The 21,431-nt window shown below is 49.2% G+C and overlaps 1 protein-coding gene across 8 annotated transcripts; it reads right to left on the bottom strand.

Annotated features, from left to right (window-relative positions):
• Positions 1 to 7,158: 7,158 nt before the first annotated feature.
• Positions 7,159 to 20,957, bottom strand: ETV3 (ETS variant transcription factor 3). 8 transcript variants are annotated; one of them, XM_037016732.2, is made up of 6 exons: positions 20,732 to 20,944; positions 19,468 to 19,625; positions 18,745 to 18,803; positions 17,916 to 18,153; positions 16,531 to 16,646; positions 7,159 to 11,884 (listed from the first exon to the last, which is right to left on the bottom strand). In XM_037016732.2, the coding sequence occupies exons 3-6, from the start codon at positions 18,788 to 18,790 to the stop codon at positions 10,746 to 10,748; spliced, it is 1,539 nt and encodes a 512-aa protein (XP_036872627.2). In that variant the 5' UTR covers positions 18,791 to 18,803; positions 19,468 to 19,625; positions 20,732 to 20,944; the 3' UTR covers positions 7,159 to 10,745. The 8 variants fall into 8 exon arrangements, with proteins under 8 accessions (XP_036872627.2, XP_036872624.2, XP_036872625.2 ...); XM_037016729.2 differs by having other exon boundaries at positions 18,745 to 18,800; XM_037016735.2 differs by having other exon boundaries at positions 11,300 to 11,454; positions 18,745 to 18,800; positions 20,732 to 20,946.
• Between the last annotated feature and the right edge of the window lie 474 nt (positions 20,958 to 21,431).

Genomic DNA, 21,431 nt, shown 5'->3' with positions numbered 1-21,431 from the left:
TTAAGTTTTCCACTGTTCCTCCTCTGGGCCCCAGCCTCCCACCCCTCCCACCCCTGCCTTCTCCGGGGGTCCCCTCACTGGCCGCACAGGTGGGCACTGCCCGGCGAATTTCATTCCTGTGGAAGCCTCTGGCCGGTCAGGAGCGGGTTCCCAGGGAGGGGCCTCCAGTCACTGCCCAAAGCTGTCCCTATTGTTCTGTCTCAGTGCAATGAATTGCAAACGCCCTGACATTGGCCCTTTGGCACCTTCACCCAGGCTCTATCTGGTTTATAAACCGTGTTCTCAGTAGGTTTGGAAATAGGGCTCCAGTGCTAAGAATCTTTGTGCCCTGGCCCAGTCCTGATTTGTGGGTGCCTGTACAAGAGTACAATGGACAACTGTTCCCCCCCTCCTGCTCAGGAGGGTGTGCCCGGGGCAGAGGCCCATGTGCACTCAGATGCCGCTCTTTTGGGCAGGGAATTCTGGGAGGCCAGGAGCCCAGAGTGAGGGCTGGAAGGAGTGGCATGGCTGCGTTGGGTGGTCTGGTGGGGGAGTCCCCTGGGCCCCCACAGACTTCACGCTGGGATCGGGCAGTACCATTTGCAAATTACAGTTTCTGTCTCCACTGCCTCCCTGCCCTGCTGGTCTGTGAGCTGGTCCTGGGCTGAGCTCTGGAAGATTGTGAGAGAATGGAATCTCGCCCAGGATCCTACCACAGTGTTTGCCTACTCGCTGGGCCTGGTCTCTTCGTCTTTGTGTGGGTCTTTTTGTCTGCAGATGGGCCTGGTCACTTCCCTCAGTCTCGGGGCCTCAGGAGGTCAGGAGCTGTAGCTCCTCAGGCAAGGGTCTCTCTGGGGAGATGGTATCTTCTCCCTCAGTCTCTGGACTGTGGGGAGGGCCGAGTCCCCTTCTCTAGTTCCCCCTTCAGGCTGCAGGCCAGGTGGGCAGGAGCTGGGGGCCAGGGAGGGGCAGGGGCCAGGTAGGGGAGAGTGTGAGGGTGCAGGGCAGTGGCCCACTGGGCATTGTTCATAGTTTAAGAAGGTCTGAAACAGCAGCGAAAGGGACAGAGGCAAGACTCTGAAGACTCAGTGGGGGGATCCCCGAAAGCCTGGCTGTGGAATTGGGGGATTCCAGGTTTTGCAGTTAGGCAAGCAGGATGGTGGGTGGTGAGAAGAGGCAGGCTGAGGCCAAGGCCCTGGGGCTCCATCTCTTCTAGCTCTTTCCTGAGCCTTGGAACCTGCGATGAGCAGACATTTCTACTCACTGGAGCCAGGAAGGGTTTCTGGAAAGAGAAGGCCTCAGGGCCTCTGAGAGGGGGGTCGTCTCCTCTCTCTCCACTCCTCCCAGGGCAGGCTAACCAAACTTTTCTCTCCATGTATTCTGTGTTAAGGAGCCCTGTGTCAGGCAGATAGGAGAAAACAAGAGGGAGAGAGAAGGGGAAGCCGGGAGAATGCAGAGCTCAAATGAGACCCGAGATAAAGCAATTACTTGATCAATACGGGTGAAATTGAGTAATCTAGCAGATCAATACCATGGGCAGGAGGCTGGGGGGAGCCCCCTGCTCTCAGCCTGCACTGCCCTGCCCACCCCCGCCACAGCGCCACCCCCACCCCCACTTCAGTCCCCCACCGCCTTGGGAATGCATCTCTAAGTCTGCCTTCCATTTCAGCTGCTGCACTCTGGTCTCCCAAAGTATTGCCCCCTGCGCCTCCCAGTCCCCGACCTGTGCTCAGGCTGCCACTCGTTCCAGAACCTCCTTCCACCTCACCTCCTCCCACCTCACCTCCTCCCACCTCACCCCCTCCCACCTCACCTACTCCCCTGCTCTTCCTTCCCAAACTGATCCCATTCCCAGCAGCCCTTGTAGGTAAGCTGTTGATGGAGCCCTTTCTCTGTCTCCGTCCCTCCAAGCCCTCTGCCCCCATCCTCCAGCTGGGTAGCCAGGTGCCCACATCTGAGTCCTGGGGGCAGGTGTGGGGAGGTGGTCCCACTTCACCCCCAGCAGATAGGAGCTCTCTAAAGACAAGAAGAAGGTGTGCAGGGACCTTCCCCAGCAGCCAGACCTCACTGGAGATGAGCTGTGCCCCTCGTTTCCCTGTCTTCAGTGATACAACCCAACTACTCCTTTTACTGAGCGCTCCTTATATGCTAAGCGTTGGCTGAGCTGGGCTCTGGGGGCGGGGCTGGAAGGAGGACCCAGCTCCTGCTGCTCCAAAGGTGGCAGTGTGGGGGTGTGGGTACTCGGAGGGAAGGGCGCTAGTCCGCCTGGGGCTGCCTGTGTTCAGGAGGAGGCCTCCGGCTCCGGTTTGTTCCCGCAGGGGCTTGGGCGAGAGTGAGAACTCCCCCAGCATTGTGGGAGCCCCTGAGTCCCTGCCTGCCCAAGGCAGTATTGAAACTTCTCCAGCAGCTGGGAAAGTTACAGCTCCCCAGGGGATGAAGAGAAAGGCGGTGCACTGTGGGAAGAGCACTGGAGCAGGAGTCAGAGCTCCTAATTGCTGGACTGGCACCTCCTGGTGAGTAAGGAGTGTCTCTATTTTGACTCTGAAATCCCAGGACAGAGTCTGGCATCCAGCAGCACTCGGGAAATGATAGCTGAATAAATGAACAACTATTGTCACCTTGCCACAGTCTGCATTATATTTCAGTTCATTACATTGCCTTGTTTCCCCCACTGAACCCAAGTGCCCAGGGAGCAGGGACCTCCTGTGTCTCCCGGCACATGTGTTTCCCATATGAATGAGAATGTACGTGCGCCCCTCCCTCTCTGGCCCAGGGGTTGCCCAGGGGAGCCCACACTGGTAACGATTCTGTGAGGTTCCCTTAGAGAAATTAGGGGCCCTTCAACCAACTTAACCCCCATCCCTCTCCTTCCAGGCTCTATGTGTCACCACTGAGAGGCAGGGAGGTGTTTGAGAAAAAATATGGATTTTGGAGCCGGAAACTCTGGTTGAGTCCTGGGTCATTAGTCACTAGTTGTGTTGACCTTTGGTAATTCACTTTGTTGACCTTTGTTTTCTGCAAAGTCAGGATCACAACAGCACCTTCTGCAGAGGGCAGTTTTGCAGATCAACTCGTGCATCAAGTTCAGTTCATCAAGTTCAAGTAAGTGACAAGAATGAACAAATGTTTGTTATTTTCAACATGGGGGTAGGAGGAGTTGATCAGCAGAAGACCTAAATTTACACACCTACATGTGCTGAAAAGGTTTTTCCCACTGGGCCAGGAGTGGGAGAATGCAAATGAATTCTCTCACCCGTGATATTCTGAAGACAGACAAACCTCAGTTTCCCCTCCCCTTTCCTTCTGGTTAATTGCCAGGAGAGCAAAAATTATACAAAGAAGACAAACCTCAAAACACCAGATTATGGCTGGTTCCCCACCCATTTATGTTACTCTTTGAGGAATCTGGGGAAAAGAGCAGAAGGAAGTATTACTGACACCCTGGAACAAAGAGTCCTGCCCCGCAGATACAATCGAGTCTGTCCTCTGCCTCCTGGAGAGAGGGGTCCTTCTGCCCTCCTTCTCTCCTTCCCTCCCCTCCCTGGTGAGGTCCCTGCAGGACTCCAGCTGGACCAGAGCCTGCCTCCCTCACTGGCCCTTAGCTCTGGGGCCCAGTGTGTAAGACTCCAAGACTTCTCCTAGATCACCAAGACTTCGCCTTTGGGCTGAAGATGGGGCAGAGCCGGCGCCTGACAGCAGAGGCAGGGGAAGGGACCCTGGGGCAGAGGCCTGCTGCCTCTCTGCTCTAGACTTCACTCCCCAGCCTCAGCCCACTGTTTGGCCTGCACCCTCCGCGTTGTGGGCCTGGATCCGGGAGCCAGGGGTCAGAGACGGGAGGAAGCTCTCCCTCCCTTCAACTTGAGCCTTGTCAGTCAGGCGCAGCTCATCTGCTTCTGGGGAGGCTTTGATCCTTGATCCTTTTCCCTCCTTGGCCAACCCCTGGAGCCTGTTTGACCAGAGTTAAGTGCCCCCTCCCCTGGGCCTGCTGCAGATGCTGGCTTCCCCTCCTGTGCTCCAGATTAGGACGTGAGGCCTGACACCTGGGGAAACACTGAGGCTGGGGAACCCCGCTGCCCTAGCTCTGTATATCTGGGAGGAGGAAGTGTGTTCACCTTTGCCTCAGGGATCCCAGACAATGAATTGGGATGGCAAGGGGTTTGGTCAGGAGATCTGTCCGAATCACAGGCGGCCTTAGGACAGGTGGTCATCTGGGCCCCCTTTCTCTCAGTGTAATACAGGCTGCATAGCATCCCCCTCCTCCTGAGACGGGCCAGGGCGTGTGCTGCAGAGACACAGAGCCTGGGAGTACGGGAGCCCTGATGGTAATATAGCGGGACCTTGCAGAGACATCCTGGCATCTTTTTCACTAAAATGACCTTGAATACCAAGTGCTTTATGTGCATCACTGAATTCCCACAACAATCCTGTAAAATAGGGAAATTGAGGAACAGAGAGTTTCCGTAATCTGCCTGAATTCTCATAACCAGTCAAATAGCTGGGATGGGACTATGGGATTAAAGTCAGTTCCAATTTATCTCCCTTTCCTCAGTGAGTCAATACACCCAGCTTCTGAGCGAGGCGGTGAGCAGGAGCAGAGACAGGAGGCATAGGGTGGGGGGCCGGGGCTGTCTGAGGCAGCAGGCCTTTTGGGCTTTTCAGCTGTCTTGCCTGCCCTTTTTTTTTTTTTTTTTTTTTGCAGGTTTGGGGATAGGTGAATGAAGCTGGAACTAATGAATCCTAGAACTGGGGCAGGAAGGGGCCCAAGGTGGAGCATCTTAGTGAGATGGGTCTCAGTTCATTTTTTCTTGCTCACATTCTGTGCGAGTAACTACCAAGCAGATAGTCTGTGAGTTCCCTGAGGGGAGGCAGGCTTGGAGGAAGGGAGTGAGTACAGGTGCAGAAGAGGGGGAGAGAGCCTGTACGTAGGAGAGGACAGGGTGACTGCAGGAGTGGTGGCCTGGGGGTGGGAGGCTGCTGACACTCGAACAGGGCCGCAAGGCTCAGCGCCTTCCGCAGGGAGCCTGGATGTTTGACCCCACACATCGGTGACACTGGCGAGCCACTCTCACCTAGTCCCTTTGCCTGTCCTCATAGTCCAAACCAGCATCCTCTGTTCCAACAAACCTGCTTCTAGATAGTTCTTGTTATTTGCTTTATCAAACACTCACCAAGCATCTTTAGGCTTCAGGCGATGAGCTGGGCCCTGGAGATGAACTGAACCCCGCACCAGCCCCCCGCTTCTTGCCCATCCTGGGAGGGAGCACTGACAAGTGTGGAAGGGAGTTGGCACAGAGGTTAACAGGCTGTAGTAAAGCACAGGGGAGTGCACAGGAGAAGCCGCCGGAGGCAAGGACATCTGGGTTGCATTCTGAGTAAGATGCAATTGGGCCAAGTGGAAGGAAGACGGGTGTTCCAGGCAGTCAGACAGACCAGTTCTGAAGTTCAGCAGGGCCACCAGGCCTTTCACAGTGAGCACAGGTACTGAAGTTTGAACCCTGGTCATACCAGTTAATGTCTCTGACTCAGTGTTCCCCTCAATAAAATGGGAATTAAGCACAGCCCGCACCTCAGAGGGTTGTCATGAGGATGAAGCAAGTTACTGCAAGTCAGCCCTTCAACGCGCCCAGCACATAGTCCCTGCTCTTTCTGCCCCAGCTGTCAGTGGCAGCACAGGCTTGTGAGGGTGGGAGTGTGTGCACACATGCATGTGTGGTTAAGAATGAGGCCTGAAAGCTAAGCAGGCCTGATCCTGAGGGCCCTTCTCAGCTAAACTGAGGACTGTAACAGGAAGAAAATGGGGAGCCACTGAAGGGTTATTCCCTCCTCCTCACCTCGAAGGGCTCTGCAACGTACCCTTTCCTCTCCCTGCCCCATCTCTTTCCTCACTTCTTTTCAGCTGCTCAAGCAACACTCACTCTTCTTTGCTCAGAATTTGAACCACCACACAGTTCTATGCATTGGTCTATGCAAGGTAGGGTGACAGGACCAGATATTTGGGATCCTAATCTCAAAACTATATTCAGTTTCATTCCTAACCTGTCTCATTTACTTTCAGCAGCATGAGGGAGAGAAGTAGGAAGGTCTACATCCAAGTCCATGTCCAGCTTGACTTGGATTGCTGCAGAGAGGTCAGTCACTTTTCAAAAGTCAACCACTTTTTCCTGCATACATGACCTAATAGTCTTGAACAGAGTTCAATTTGATAGATTGCTTACAGTTTCTCAGGGCTATGGTCTTTGATCCTCATTGGCACAGCCCAAACTCCTTTGCAAAATAATGCGGATGGCCATTGCTAGAAGAGTAAAATGTACCCCCTCAGGCATCGGGGAAGACCCTTCATAATCCATCTCGGTTAGCCTCCAGCCTCACTCCTCAATTCCACTCTGCTCAACTCACAGGACCCTTTAAGAGAGGTCAGATTTAATACCCGGCTGTGATTCTACAAATGTGGGACCTTTAGATGATCACCTTGTGTATCTGCCAGTGGTAAAATGGGATTATTTAGTCTGGCACTGTTTCTCTTAGGGTGAGTTATAGTGTATTCAATACCCCACCAAGATCCCCTCCAAACCCCTTTGGGTTCTTATCCTCTCCTGGGAAATACTATTTCCCTAGTACTGATCTGCCAGGTACTTAGAGAGTCACCACCCAGAAAGCCACCTTAGAGATGTGATTCACATACTGTAAAATTCACCCATTTAGTGACTGCAATTCAGTGGTTCTTATATTCAACTTGTACATCGATCACCATTAATCCCAGAACATTTTCATCAGTCTGCCAAGAAAACGCGACAAATTAGCAGTCATCATCCGCTCACCTGGGCAACCACCGATCTGAGCTCTGCCTCTGTGGATTTACCTGTTCTGGACATTTCATGTAAAAAGAATCATACGAAGTGTGGCCTATGGAGTCTGGCTTTGTCATGCCATCTTAACGAATCTTCTGAACAATCCAGCGGTGGCACTTCCCCCAACTAACCTGTTCCTGGCTTCAGGTGTCCTTTACCAAGCGGCAGCCCCTGACTGGAGGAAGCCTGCCTCAAGCCTGCTCCTCACCGTGCGGGCACCTCCTAAAAGGAGCAACAGGCCTGTGGCTGGGGCCCGCCAGCGTGGGCTCCGCTAGTTCCCAGGCATGACCCCCCGGCTCGCTGTATCCATACCACACCAACACTCTGCGACCATGACTTAAAATTATTATTTTTTATTTAACTTTAATTTCTGAGGTAAAATACTTTTCTTTCAACTTCCATAACAAAATACAGAGCTATCAGATACCCCTGGAAAAAATATGTATATTATACATATATTTCTATAACATTACATCATATATATATATATAATATATATGCAAAAATTTGAAGACTTTATAGAAAGTGGAACATCTAAAAGGCACTGCACAATGGAGTTCAGATTATTTACACTTTATGTACATACACACAATTGATTCTGCATAAGTGGGTAACTAGGGAAGTCATCTTTCCCATTTGAGTGTCTCACAAATCCCTGCATCACAACTGTAACTCAAAGAATGCCTACATAATTCAAAACAGATTGACTGGTAACTTCCCCTTGGCGGCCCCCTCCCCGCCCCAGTGGAACAGTTCTTGAAAGACTGGATCGTGTTTTTTCCTTTAAACAAAATTAAAATGTTCCACTACCATTTACAAAACAAAAAGCACAAACATAATTATGGAATAAATAAAAAAACAAGGGACAACAGCCAACTGACTTGACCCGCTTGGTGAGAAGTGATATACTTAATTATTATTATTTTTTAATGCTTCTGAAAGTTTCTTGGCCCGTAGAGGACTAGGGTGCAGTAATTCCCTGCATTACTTATCAGGTTGGGTTCAACAGCGCAGCTTGAAAACTGGGAGTAAAGGGACTTGGTGAATTTTTATGTTTCATTCTTAATCATTTTTAAAACAAAAAAAAGCTAATCAAGGCTAGATGCCCTTAAGAGATCTTGACTATTTTTTTTCTATAGTCAAAAAAGCAAACTGTTTGTGTGAACAAGTTTTTGATTCCAAGATTTGTATTTGCAAAGTTTTAAATATTTGGCACAGCAAAATTTGGGGAAAAAAAATGGGGGAGAAATAATAGGTCTGGTTGTGTCCCCCCTTTTCCGTCAGCTGTCGGACAGTGATGGGATGCTTACGGAAGAGAAAAGAAAGGCCTGGCTTTGGGCCAGGCTGGTGACGGGTGCTGCCAGGAGTGGACTGGGGGTGGGGGGGAAAGCTATACTCCATCCTTTTTGCCCAAGAAATATCAACGACTTCCAGGCTCCCCAGTCGGGTCCACTTCCTGAGCAAGCCCAAGTTCGGCTCTGTTTGAGGACCCTCCCCCAACCCAACCCCAGGGGGCAGTGCAAATGAATCAACAACTCACCGGTGGAAGAGCAGGCAGAGGAAACAGTTAAACACCAACAATTTCTTAAAGCCAAAAAACATTTTCGTGGAGTTGAACATTTTTTAGTATTTTTTTTCAAGTGTAAAAGCAGTGACATTTTGTTCCAACAGAAGCAGCATCTAGGAATGAATTCTGGCACTTGGGTTCTAGGGGATTACAGGTATGCATCATGAATTTTTCTCCTTATTTTAAAGGCCTCGAGTTTCTATTCCTGAGTTCATACCGACACCCACTGGCCCTCCCCTCTACTGGACAGAGAGGGTGGCCAGCCAGCCTCCCTGGTTAGATAGGACAATGCCAAGCAGAGACCTCGCCTCCACTTGCCCGGGCTTGCTTTCTAATTCAAGGTAAATTGAGGTGCAGAGAATCTGACAAAAACACAACCCAACTAAAGGCAGCTTGAACAGGGAGTCCTTTGCAGCCCGATCAAAGCCTGAGTTGCTAGGGACCATTCTCCCAACCCCTTTCCCAGGGAAAGACAAGTCACTCACGGAATATGAATCAAACAAAGGGGACGACGCTTGCCAAAAAACAGCATGATGGGCTCCAGTCCTCCTCAGCCACCTAGTGGCTCACTCACCTGCTCTAGGCCTTCCTGAGCCCCTCTCTCATGCATGCACTCCAGCTTAAAGACTCCCCCGCTCCCATTAAAGGACAGCCCTCCAACGGGACTCACGCAGGCTACAGTGGAGTGAGGAGTCTAACTCCTAGCAGCATCCCTGTGCCCACTCCTTGCCCCTCTCAGAGAGGGAGTTGCTTCTCCCCTCCCTGCTGCCCAGCAGATCTGAGCCATGGTCAATTAGTTCCATATGCTACAGTTACATGTGACAAGCAGACAGCTGGCTGTGGATTCTGTCGCTAGTCCAGGCCCCTTCTGCTTCAAATAAGATCAGTACTTTCCCATTCCTTTACGTTGATGGAAAGAAACTTCCCACGAAGAAACAACTCCTGTCTGTAAACTGGAGTCTCAGGTAAGACAGCCAATCGATGGTGAGAACTGTCACAACCCAGGCAACTGGGCATGGCAAGGACGCAAGGCCCCGGCAGGACAGACCCCCCACCCCTTCATTCACACGAGGCCCTCTGGCCCCTGGATGCCTTCTGCATCTCCTGTCCACCTGGTTCCTTCAGTCTCAGTGGATGTCCACATGTACTTCCCCAGCTACCTTCAGTGTCTCCAGGTATCATTTGCCCTCATTTCCCACAATCCTGCCTTTTTGCTACCCATCCCGATAGTATCAAGAGGGGACAACTAAATACCAGCTCAAAATTTAACAATGTTTCGACATATCTGGGTTATCTGAAAAGTTGTCCATGCCCTTTTACAGGTTTATGTTGACAGACCCGTATCATGTTAAAGTATGTTCATTGTTAAGGCTTGACTTCAGAAAATGATAAGGGAACCAGACACAACAGAAAGACATCTCCGACGCTGTCACGCCTCTTAGTGAACTTGTTCACAGTCACACTTTGGTTTGGCTCTCCAAACCCTCAATGGAAAAGGAAAAATGAAGATCATTTTGTGTTTGTTCTGTTTTTAAAGGCATTGGGTTACATCCTCCCGCCCTCTTCTTCCTTCCCTGAACAAGAGTTTACAACTCCTCATGGCTTCTTAATAGGTGAAGTAGGTAAAAAGTCCAAGAAATTCACAGCAGGGCTTCCGGTCCCAACCGCGGTGCCCGGGCCTGCCTCCCTGGCCAACTCTAACTGGCAGTACTCTTCATGTTTCCTGAAAATATTTTTTTAAAAAGGCAAAGAAAAAATGCCAAACAACAACAAAGGAAAAAAGAAAAAGAGCAACATCTGACCATCTCCCCACCCCAGTAAGACTGAGATTATTTTATTCCTCCCCTGAAATAATTATAAAGAAGCATTTCAGGCAAAATATGTACTATTAATGGTCTCTCACTGCTCAACCTCCCCACCACGCTCTTTCCCTTTTACTTGCATCTCTCTCAGAGCAAAATAAATTCGCTAATGGCTTTCCATACATAAATACAATAGAAAAGAAAGAAGTCTGGAACCTGAACTATCATGGGACCAAACAGGATCTTGGCCCTTCGGGAGCTTGTCACAAAGCGTAAGCCTCCATGGGAAACAGAGGCTCTTTCTCCCTTCAGTTCAACACCCTTCCTGTGTCCTACTCATCAGGAGAGTGTGTTCACATCCCACTTAATTTACAACAGAAGGTACCCCATCCCATCCCAAAAACATAAAAACAGACGTCTATGTCCCAGATGATCAAAGAGTCTAGTTCCCTTCCCCCCTCCCTCCCACCCCGCCACCCTGAAATCTTGCTACATAAATACACGTATGCATTGATTATAGTACGAACAGCTCCCCAGCCACTTGCAGTTCTATGCGTCGGCAGCTGCCGTTGCGAAGCCCCGGGGTCCCGGCCCGTCCCAGAGGGACTTGCTGTTCTTGCTCAGCTCCCGGGCTTCAGGGTCATCATTCCAGCGCCGCTTCAACCGAAGCTTGGGTGGCATCAGGGCGTCCTCCTTCTTCTCAGGCGCACTGGGCTCTTTCCCAGGCCTGTCCTCACTGTCTTCAGTTACCTCCAGGGGCTCTTCACTTGGGGCGCTAACGGGCACAGTGGCCCAGGCAGGTGGGGCAGCTGGGCGGGCAAAGACGGTGCCTTTTTCCTCTGTGACGGTCCTGCTGGGCATGGCGCCCTCTTCTTTCGAGCGCTCTTCCTTCTCCTGAGCCGACAGCCTCAGACTGTCAGGACCCTTCTCAGAGGCTGGCTCCAGCTTGATTCTTGTGGGGACAGGAGCCACGGTGGGGGCAGCGACAGGGGCTGGCTCCTCATTGCTCTCTGCCCTCTCTCGGTTCTTGCGCCCGACTGGCGGGGGCTGCAGCTTGATAGAAAACTGGGTTGACTCCTCAGGATGCATTTGGCACTGCAGTGGGGGAACCAAGAGCCCTGGGTAACGGGGAAATGTCCGCGGGCTCAGATGGTAGTTGAACACAGAACAGGCTTGAGAATGAAGGTAGTGTTTCATTTCCTCAGGGTTGAAGGAGAAGCAACTGCTGCTGGTGAAGGGGCTCAGGCCTGGCGATGGGCTGTAGGAGAAGATGGTGGGAGTCAGGGAGAGGGCTGGTGAAATGGGGACGTTAAGGACACCCCCTCGGCCAGGGACTGGAGAAACAGCGAAGGGACTGTGGGGGTCAGGGTACATCCCTGGCCTAGTGAACAGAGGAAGCATTATGTCAGGCTTGCGTTTCTGATGGCCAATCCCTCCTCCACTGACGGCATTCCGGGAGGACATGAGATCCACACCCCGGCGCCAGTCGGCAGCTGAGCCATCCTCCAGCTCCGACAGCTCCGCCTTTCTGTCAGAGCCATCAGTTGAGTCCTGGCCAGAAGCGGGTAGGGAGACAGCAGAGAACCGCCCTGGCTGCACGTCACTAGTCGGGGAACGGGTGTCCAGAGGTGGGAAGTGGAACCGGGAGGAGGCTGTCGGTACCGGCGGCGCGCTCTGGGGAACCACACCTGCGATGGCAGAAGAGACAGAGGCCACTTTAGAGTCTGCTAGCTCAGGAGCAGTACTTCCACTCAACGCTGAAGTTCAAGATGTTTAGTAACAACAAGAAAGAAACATTCCAGCTGGACTGAACCCCTCAGCTCTGTCTTCCCAGTAACTACTGCTCAGCTTATCCACCCCATTTAGATGTCATCTTTCTCTAGCCTCTCACTCACTTTATCTTCACAGTACTCTTTATTATCTAAATGATCAGACCCTGTGCCTAACATACGGACACCTGCAAGACCACACTGTAAAACAAAAATAGATAAAAAAAAAAAGATCATATATTTAAGGGAAGTTCTTTTTTATGGTGCATCTTTTCTCATTTCTGATAGAAAATCATTACTTTACAGAAATTCAGTCATTTTTCAATCTCTCCAAATCTGTTTTACTCTTAACAAAATATGTATAATGATCTCCGTTCTGGAACATCCTTTCAGTGCTTTTCAAGCACTGAGGAGACTGGAGAAAACCCAGGACCCACTGCTCCCTCTCCCACGCTTCTTGCTAAAATTGAAGCTCCAAGTGGAAACCAACACAGTGCAGATCAAGTCAACTTCAGAGGCTTTCAAGTTCTCACTCCCCCAAAGGTTCTTCTGATGTAATGGGGCATAAAGAAGTATGCCACCTGAGGCCTCAGGGACCCTTCGGGTTCCTGGGACGATTCAGTGGCTTCTATCACTGATGACTGAGGCAGAGATAGGGGAGCAGGAAAAGAAGGAGAAAAATAACTAACACTCAAGTATGTCAAAGTATGGTGATCTAGGAGAATAAACAGAAAAGGTACAAAGATACGATGTGGTTAGGAATCGCCCCAGTCAACTGCCTTCCTCTATTCTTGGTATAATGGGGGCATCCTCAAATAGGATGCTGGAGTTGGCTTGTCTGTGCAAGACTGGCTTTCTAGGCACACAGACTGACTAATCCTGTGCCAGAGTAGCATTTCCCAACCTATGTTCCATAGAACACCCTTCTGCAGGACCTTCTTCACCCTAAAGTCACTGATTTAATCTTACAGTTGGGGAAACAGATGGATGACCTTGTACATAATTTAAGCAGAGTCAAAAGGGTCCCAGGCCAGAAGTACCTGTTCTCTCTGCTATTACAGGGACTAAATTTCTACTCCTTTTGATTCTTTTGTATCTTGATTTTGTATTAAGAGCACATCTATTTAAAAGCAAAAAAACCACTTCTAACTTGTTTGGAAGGGCCGAATTAAGTATAATACAGTGGCAGTGGAGTGGGGGGACCGGGAAGAGAAGGTCGTGTCTCCTTAACAATTTGGTTTATTTACTTATTCATTTACTTGAACTAGGGAATATCTCAGTCTTTTTCACAGGCTTGGGTATGCTGTCCATCTGCAAGGAAACAGAATACACAGCATTTTCCTCAAGTATCTAGAAGAGAGCAAAAGAAGGCAAAACCTAAGAGCAATGTTGGAAGGAGCATTCTGGACCCCTCACCTCTAATCAACCACAGGAGCACTGCTTTTATCGTGTTATATGCTGAGATAGCAAAACTAGGATTTTGTTTGAAATCCTCATGTTACGTACTAGAAGTCACTATTTATAAAGTCCTTAGGACAGCATTAGCACAGAGCAAACTGCACGTATTTGCTGAAATAAATAACTTTTTTATTAGATAATAATCATGGCTTAAAGACCAAATCTTTAAAAGACACAAATCATTTGCATATTGACCATATATTAGACAATGATTTTAGAGCTTTGTTTCATTTCTTGAATGTGGCAATGCCACTGTGGTTACGGAGGAGAATGTCCCTGGGAGATACATGCTGGAGTATAGAGGGGTGGAGTGTCCTATCTGTAACTTAATCTCAGAAGACTTAAAAAGCATATACAGATGTAAAGCAAATGTGGCAACAATGTTCATGACCAGTGACTTCAGAAAGAAATATACGGATGTTCACTGTTCTATTTTTTCATTTTCTGTAGGTTGGAAGTTGTCCAAAATAAAAGTGTAAAAAATGGGTGGGGAGGCATACAGTGACAGGTTTCAAGTTCATCCTTAACTGGTCTGTACTGCTCCTACCCTGACAGGCAACCATTTTTACTAATGTCTACTGTAACTTTCCAATGTTTTGTGTGCAAGTACAGTAAATATTTAAAAGTATATTTAAGAACATATTTTATAAACGATTTTAATGATAAAAATGAGATACTGTATGTAGAACTACTTTCATTACCCAAACGCTAGGTACTCTGCTCTAAACTGTTAACAGTGAGTAGGGTGGTGGGGAAGGGAAAAAAGAACATTTACTTTAATTTTTTATTTTGTGAACTTCTGTATTATTTGGATATGCTACAATCAACATGTATTGCTTCTGTTTTTAAAAAAACACAGATCAGAATAGCCCAACTGTATCAGCCTGCACCACCGAGACATGAAGTCTCTGGACTCCAGGACCTAAACCCACACAGCTCTGCTTCTTATGGTGCTTATTGTAGCACTATAATATATTCTGAAATGTATTAAACCTCATGTATTTTACCTCTTCTGCTAAATTTTAAGTTCCTTGAAGGAAGAACTCTCCCATCATTTTTTTTTTTTTTGTATTAAACCTCATATATCTTATCTCTTCTGCTAAACTGTATGTTCCTTGAAGGGAAGAACTCTCCCATTTTTTTTTGGTGGGGGTTTTTAGGGCCTAACACAATGCCTGTTGAATAAATGAATGAATGAATCCTAATCCAGGGGAGGAATGTATGATGGATTCCGTAAAAGGTGGATTTTAGCAGCTCAACTTCTCAGGAATTGTTTCCTGAGAAACTGTTCAACAGGCTAACTGTATTCAACTCACCTTATCAATCTTTGCCTTTGCTGCCATCCTTGACTTCACCATTTGTACAATGCGCATATAGAGACCTATTCGTCACTGCGCTGGGAGAATTGCAGGAGGTGACTCGTAGAAAGCACTAAGCAAAAGCACCTCCACTAAGCAGATGTTCAGAAGATGTCACATTACCTTTGTCATCACGACAGGTAACCTGAAACAACACTTGGCCCATCTGGGTAAAAGTCCTTTATGAACTGATGTCAGCTCTCTGGTGCTGTCTGCATCTGGGACCAAGCAGCAGGCCTGAAAGAAACGCTGCTTTGCTCCCAGTGACTTTCTGATCAGGGTCTTGAGCTTAGTTATGAATCAATTGCCTTCGGGCAGAGTAGGTTGTGTTAGATAACTACAGTTAGGTTTCCAGACCAGTTTTCACAGAGGGTCCAGATTTCCTTGCCCTGGAAAAAAATACTACTCCCAAGGGTTGATGGGTGCCCCATTCCAGGCTGTCCGAGTGGCTGGACTTGTATGTTTTCATTAGACAAAAATGGGTCAAAGACAGGAGAATGAGACCAACGAGGCCTCTTTTGTGGGCAGTAGTATGGAAGAGTATGGAACACTAATACATTCTTTGAACCTGCTGGTGTGCCCATCTAGAGTCCCAATTCCTCTAGGTACCCAGGGAGGGGGCAGGAGTGAAAAGTAGAGGAAATGAGATTCCAGTGGCTAGAACAGGTTTGATTTCCTTACACCTCTCCCTCAGGCACAAGGAAAGAAAACAGGTTGTAATTAGAGAGCTGCATTCCAATACCACTTTTTTTTTTAAATGTATGCCCCAGGGACAGGAGGGAGTGGCTACAGAAGGAGAGATGGAACTGTAATGATAGCAGCATCAAGCTAAAACTGCCCTAACTTGTTGTGTGTAGTAATTATATATCTACAATGGATCTCAGCACCACATTCTCCCAGCCACACCCCCGCTCTAATTTTTCAGGTTTCTTCCAACTTTTCTCTGAGAAGCTGTAATACTGCAGAATCACCATCAGATTTCTTTGCCTTAACATACAATGCCACAAAGACAGAGTATTGGTGGACAGAGTAGTTAAAAATACAATATATTTTATTGGGCAAAGGTGTGATTTGGCTCTTAAAAAACAACAGAAACACCCAAACACCCTTATAAAGAAACTGCCTTCTGCCTCCAGAGCCGTGAGGGAAAGCTGTCCCAAGGAGGGCTGGAGGGGAAGCCTTGCTGCACTTGAAAGGAGAGAAGGTCAAGTAACCCCTTCTCTGAGGAGGGGCTGGTACAGATCAAAGACACTGCTTTCATTGCCAACACTCGACCTCCCCTTCTTCCCCTTCTGTGATCAAGGATGCTGTGGTTTTTGATGATATTCACATGATAAGGGAGAGCCTGGTAGTTTCACAGAAAATCGGAAGTGTTTGTAGAAATAGGTTCTCTTCTATGAAAACGCTACTGGGCAGGGTGCTAAAACTCTGAGTCCTGAATTTAAAGACCAACATAAATCTACGGAATATCACTCCTAAAGAGGACAGTGTAATAATATAAAGAGGTTACAAATTATACGCAGAAAACGGAACCATATAAACAGACCAAAGACATCAATCTTGATGCTGCAGAGCCTGTCACTCCCTGTATGAGACAAATGGGAGAACTTGAGCAAGAATACAGAGGCAAGCCGAAGGACCACGTTGCTTTAGTGTGATCCCTTAAACATGCCAGGTCTTAGACTTCAGTTTTTAAAAATTATTTTTCAACTCAAAATTCATCCCCCACCAAGAAAGTTTGCATCTTACCACTTGACCGAATGTTGATGAACGGGTAGTTGGGCATCACCAGCTTGCTGAAGTTAAATTTATAAGTAAACCTTTTTCCTTTTGTTTTATGAAGGATCCTCTTGTTGTAATAGTATCTGTAAAAGCAGGAATGCATGTCGATTTACCTTCCAGCTACTGAAAAGTTTTGATACACTTAGGTAGCCATGAAGTCCAACAATTCTTGCTCTGAGTATTATGTGTAAACTCTACTACCATTCTTTCGCTGCCATACCCTCAGATTAGGGATGAGAAGCCTAAGAGCTTATTTTCAAGTAGTTCTAGTTGAAATTCAATTTTCAACTAGTTCCAGTCCTTAGCTAGAGCTTTACCAAGACAATCTCACTTCAAGATCCTGAATGCCTATCTTAGCCCAACCACCTTTCTTCTCCATCTCTCTACAGTTTCAATTCTACAGTCCATTTCCTTCCTGTTCCACTATATGTCATCGTCTAGTTTCTCTTTTCTGCCTTGCCCAGGTTGGGGCAGACAAGTCTCTTGGGAGATCTGATGTGGTTAGTCTGGAGGCCTAAGCTCTAGGCATTGACAAAGGAATGTACAATTGTTTAAGGATGGCAGGTCAAACAATGGTATACCCTGATCTGAAAAAACAGCAGCCAGCTTGGCCTGCTTTGCTTTCAAAAGGATGTGAGAGACCAGCAAAGCTGTTGCACAGATTTACTTTCAGGGTCACTAAGAATGAAGAAAAGCAAGGGAACTTCAGCGTACCTGGGACCTTTAGACCCTTCACATCTGTTCAGTAGTAGGTTACAAACTGCCTTCTGGCCCTGAGGGCTGAAGGATTATGAAATGTAAAGACTGACAAGGGGAAAAGAGAACCTGAGAAAACTTACACTGATCAATCTTTAGATATGTTGAAGCAACCTATGGACTGACAACTGAGCTCAGAGATGCAGCTCCTGAAAGGCTAGGACAGTACCATTCAGGGGGCCCTCTGCCTGTGTGCCTGCTTCCCTTTATCTAGTTTCCAGGAGTGGCTAGAGAAGAGAAATGATAATAGATTTCCAACGGGGAGGTTTAAACTAATCTTTCGCATTTTTAAATGGGCTCCGATCCATGTTTCACCATATACTCTCGCCCACTACAGAGCAGAATCGGCTGTCAGGACCCAGTGCCAACCAAGCTGGAATTCCCTCCTACATATAACCAAAGATATGCCTTTCCTCCTCCCATGCCTGTACTACTCAGATTCAACAGCTCTTCTACTCCCACTTTAAAGCTACACATTATTCACTCAGATAGTGTAGTCTCTTATCACCTGATACCCTTTTTATCTAACATGCACCAAACTGCTTAGTCTCTTTCTAATCTGTTAACACCATGGATTTGGGAATCCTTTCCCTCACCTGAGGGCCCGGCTGAGCTTGTCATAATTCATCTGTGGTTTGCACTTCCTGCGGCCCCAGAGGCGGGCCACCTCATCTGGATCCTTGATGACAAATTCCCCGTACTCTCCCTGCTGCCAGGCGATGACATGGCGGAACTCCTCCTTCTGCAGCAGCTCCAGGATGAAGTGCCACAGCTGGATCTGCCGGGAGCCGGGGGACGACTCTGTTTTATAAGCCCAATCAGGAAACTGATACCCTTCAATGTGAAAAGGGCAAGATCAAGGCAGTTAGGAGCTAAATAGTACACACCATTATCCCTGACTTCACATTCCAATGCTCAGAATCTCTAGAGTGCTGTGCAAACATGCCATAAACACCCTTTCAGTCAGCTGGGGCTGACCACAACAGGGGAGAGGAAAGCACAGAGGTTACTTTTCTTGCGGCAATCATTAAATATGATAGAGTTGAGGACCAGCACCCTGGTGTCCTAATCTCTTACCCTTTCATACATTACTGAATCTCGCGTCTATTTTCTATGAAGGCATGGGAGTTCCAAAGGGAACAAACTGAAAAGAAATTCTGATGTTTTAGGAAAGTGCAGCTGAAAATCTCTCACCTCTAAAGTTGCATTGTGTTTCTAACAGTAAAGAGACTAATGCTTGGGACAAAGGCGTGGTGACTAGACACATTAAATATACACCCACCAGAAAGAAACTGTCCTACCAGTATCCACCCAGACAAGAGGCTGTCAGTCATGGCCTGGCGTTTGTGAATAGAGCCCAGATGGAGAGAAAAGGAACAACTGGGGGACATACTAGGTAATCAGAGATGATTAATTTCTGCTCACCTCCACCTCCTTCTGGCTTTTCCACGATGCTACAGCCTGCTTTCATTTTCACCCTCCTGCTGAGAGATATAAGCCACACCAATTACTTTAAGGTGCTATTTACTTATTATTCTCCCAAAGTTTTCTGGAACAGCCTTTCCCAAACTTCCTTTTCCCTGTTTTTCCCTCCTTATGTAACCTTCTTTCTTTCAAACATGTCGCCTCCTCCAAACTGCTAATCCTCAAGTCATCAAATGATGGTTCTCAGGTCATCAGTTCAAAGGCCATAATTATCTCTCACCTGACTTTAGAACACAAAGTGTAAACAGTGTCTTTAATATTTACTTTCTTCCTTCTGACCAGCCCTTCAAATGTAAAAAAAGGAAAGGTACAGTGAAACGGGTCCAAAAAGGCAGCCAAAACAAGCCAAACAGTTTGTCTTCTATTACTAGACAGGCCCAGATGCCAAGATACACACGCCTGAATTCACCCAGATGTACCAGTTTGAAGAAGAGTGGAAAGAGTTCCAAATCCATCTGATTGCCACTGAAGAAAGAACATCTGATATTGATTTGTTTTCCTGAATTACGTGAGATGGGAGAAAGAAAACTCCTCCCAGTCAGAAACAGCCCCCTCCTTGAAAAATACTACGGGATTCAGGAAGCACAGACACCATATGTACAATTACTCTGTACAAGAAACACACATTCCCGAAGTATTTCTGAGAAATCTCTTTTTTCTTACATTTTCTCTCTTTTAACAAGAAGGAATTAAAGCAGGCATTTCAGAGAACCTTCTATTCATTAAGTGGAGGGAGTCTTGCTGCATTCTGAATCCATTCCGTTCGGATTCACATATCCTCATCCTGTTCCGAGCAGCAAGCAGCTTTGTGTCAGTCAACCCTTTAGCAAAAAAGGAGGGAAGGGTGAAACTGCCGGAGGGAGAAGCAGGCAGGAGGGCAGATCTGCCCTCACTGATCCCCAGGGTGGATGATGACAGGTCCTCAGAACCCACATTAGGAAGAGTCTGGACGGAATGTAAGTGCCTCAGTGGCCTCAGGGTGGGGTGGGGACAAATTCCTCATCTTGGAAATTTCATCTAAGCTAGGATTCCTTCAGATCCTTTAAATTTTTTTCTCACCATACACATTAACAAGATCAGCAAGTCTATAAAACTACCAGGTAAGGAGGATGAGATAAATTACCCAAAGGAAGGAGAAAACAGCCACACAGCCACATACACAACAAACACAATAACAAGGCCTCAGAGGTGAGGCAGGAGTTTCCTCTCCCGGCTGCTCCCATCTCCGTGACAATAAGGGAGGAAAAACACTAATTTCCCCACCGCTCCAGGAAGCTAGCTGCCTTAGACTGCAACTCCTAGGCTGCTCCGTAGGATCTCAGGGCCTTTACCCAGGAATGCCCTTCAACTACCACGACTCTGGGGTCCGAACCCCGCTGCAACAGTGACTTGCTCAGGAAGCTCTCTCCTGACACCCCAGCTCCCCAATTTCCCTCCATAAAGGCTCTCCTCCCAGAGGCCCGGAGGTGCCTCTCTAAGCCTTTCACAGATTCACTCCGAGGTCACTGTGTCCAAGCAGGGCCACTCATCTCAACTCTGTAAACCCCACGGGGCCCCTCTCTGCTCTGCGGATCGCGACCCTTCCCTGAAGAACAAGGCATGCCGCGTCTGGCGCCGCGGAGCCCGGCTGCAGCTCCCGGTCGCGGTCCCGGCTCTCGCAGCCCCGGGAGCCTCTTTTACACCTGCCTCCCGGCCGGAGCTCGCTCGCCCCGTGGCCTCGCGGCGCCACGGAACCACCGCACGAACGCTGCCCTAGGTTCCCGTCGCCCCTCATACACGGGGCCCCCTCCCTCCCCCGCCCTCAGCGCTGGGTGAGGCCCGGCTGGGTGGTCACGTGGCCCGCTGAGCGACCCCGACCCAGGGACGCCGTTCCGCCGAGGTTCTGGGGGCTGGCCCGGAGGGGCCCGGCGGCGAGGCCGGGACTCACCGCTCCCCGGCACGGCCAGTCCTCGGTCCGGTCTCCTCCGCGGCGTCTCGGGCTCCTCCTCATCCACCCCAGCAGGAAGTGACCTCCTCGGCTGCCTTCGTCACTTCCATCCTCAGCGGGGAGGGCGGGGAAGGAGGCGGTGCCCGGCCGCAGGCCCCCCAGCCCCGCCGCGCCGCACCCAGCCGCGTCCGCCTTCCCTTTCTCCTTTCCGCAGACGCCGACTTCCGCCCGCACTCCACCCACAGTGCGCGCTCCTCCCGCCGCGCCTCCGCCCCGGCGCGGCGCGTGCGTCACGCTGCGGGGACACGTAACGCACGGTCGGGGTGGCGGCCGGTAGGGTGCTGCCGGGGGTCGGCCGGGGTGACGCCAGAGGCGGGGGTGCTAGGCCGCCGCGCGCGTCGTCACAGCCCGCGGTGCGGGCGACGCGCTGCCCTGGAACCCTGCCTGTTGGGAGGGGATCCCACCGAAAGGGGCCGGGGCCAAGCCAGCCCCCAGACCGCGGAGAAGGGCCCTGCGACCTTCCGGAGAGCAGAGCCCGCACAGTGGGAGAGAGGAACCCCCAGACTTCAGAGGAGTTCTCTCCGCTCTAAGAAACGGCCCTTTCATACACTAGTAAAGAAGCCGCGAAGCTTCCTCTGAAGCTCTTTGCTTAGGTATTTACCCCTTCCACCCCCACTTCCCCCTAAGGGGAGTATTCCGT

The sequence above is a fragment of the Manis javanica genome, chromosome 14 (genome assembly GCF_040802235.1).
Source record: "Manis javanica isolate MJ-LG chromosome 14, MJ_LKY, whole genome shotgun sequence".
NCBI lineage: Eukaryota > Metazoa > Chordata > Mammalia > Pholidota > Manidae > Manis > Manis javanica.
The sequence above is the reverse complement of the archived record's forward strand: the minus strand, read 5'-3'. Positions and strand labels throughout refer to the sequence as shown.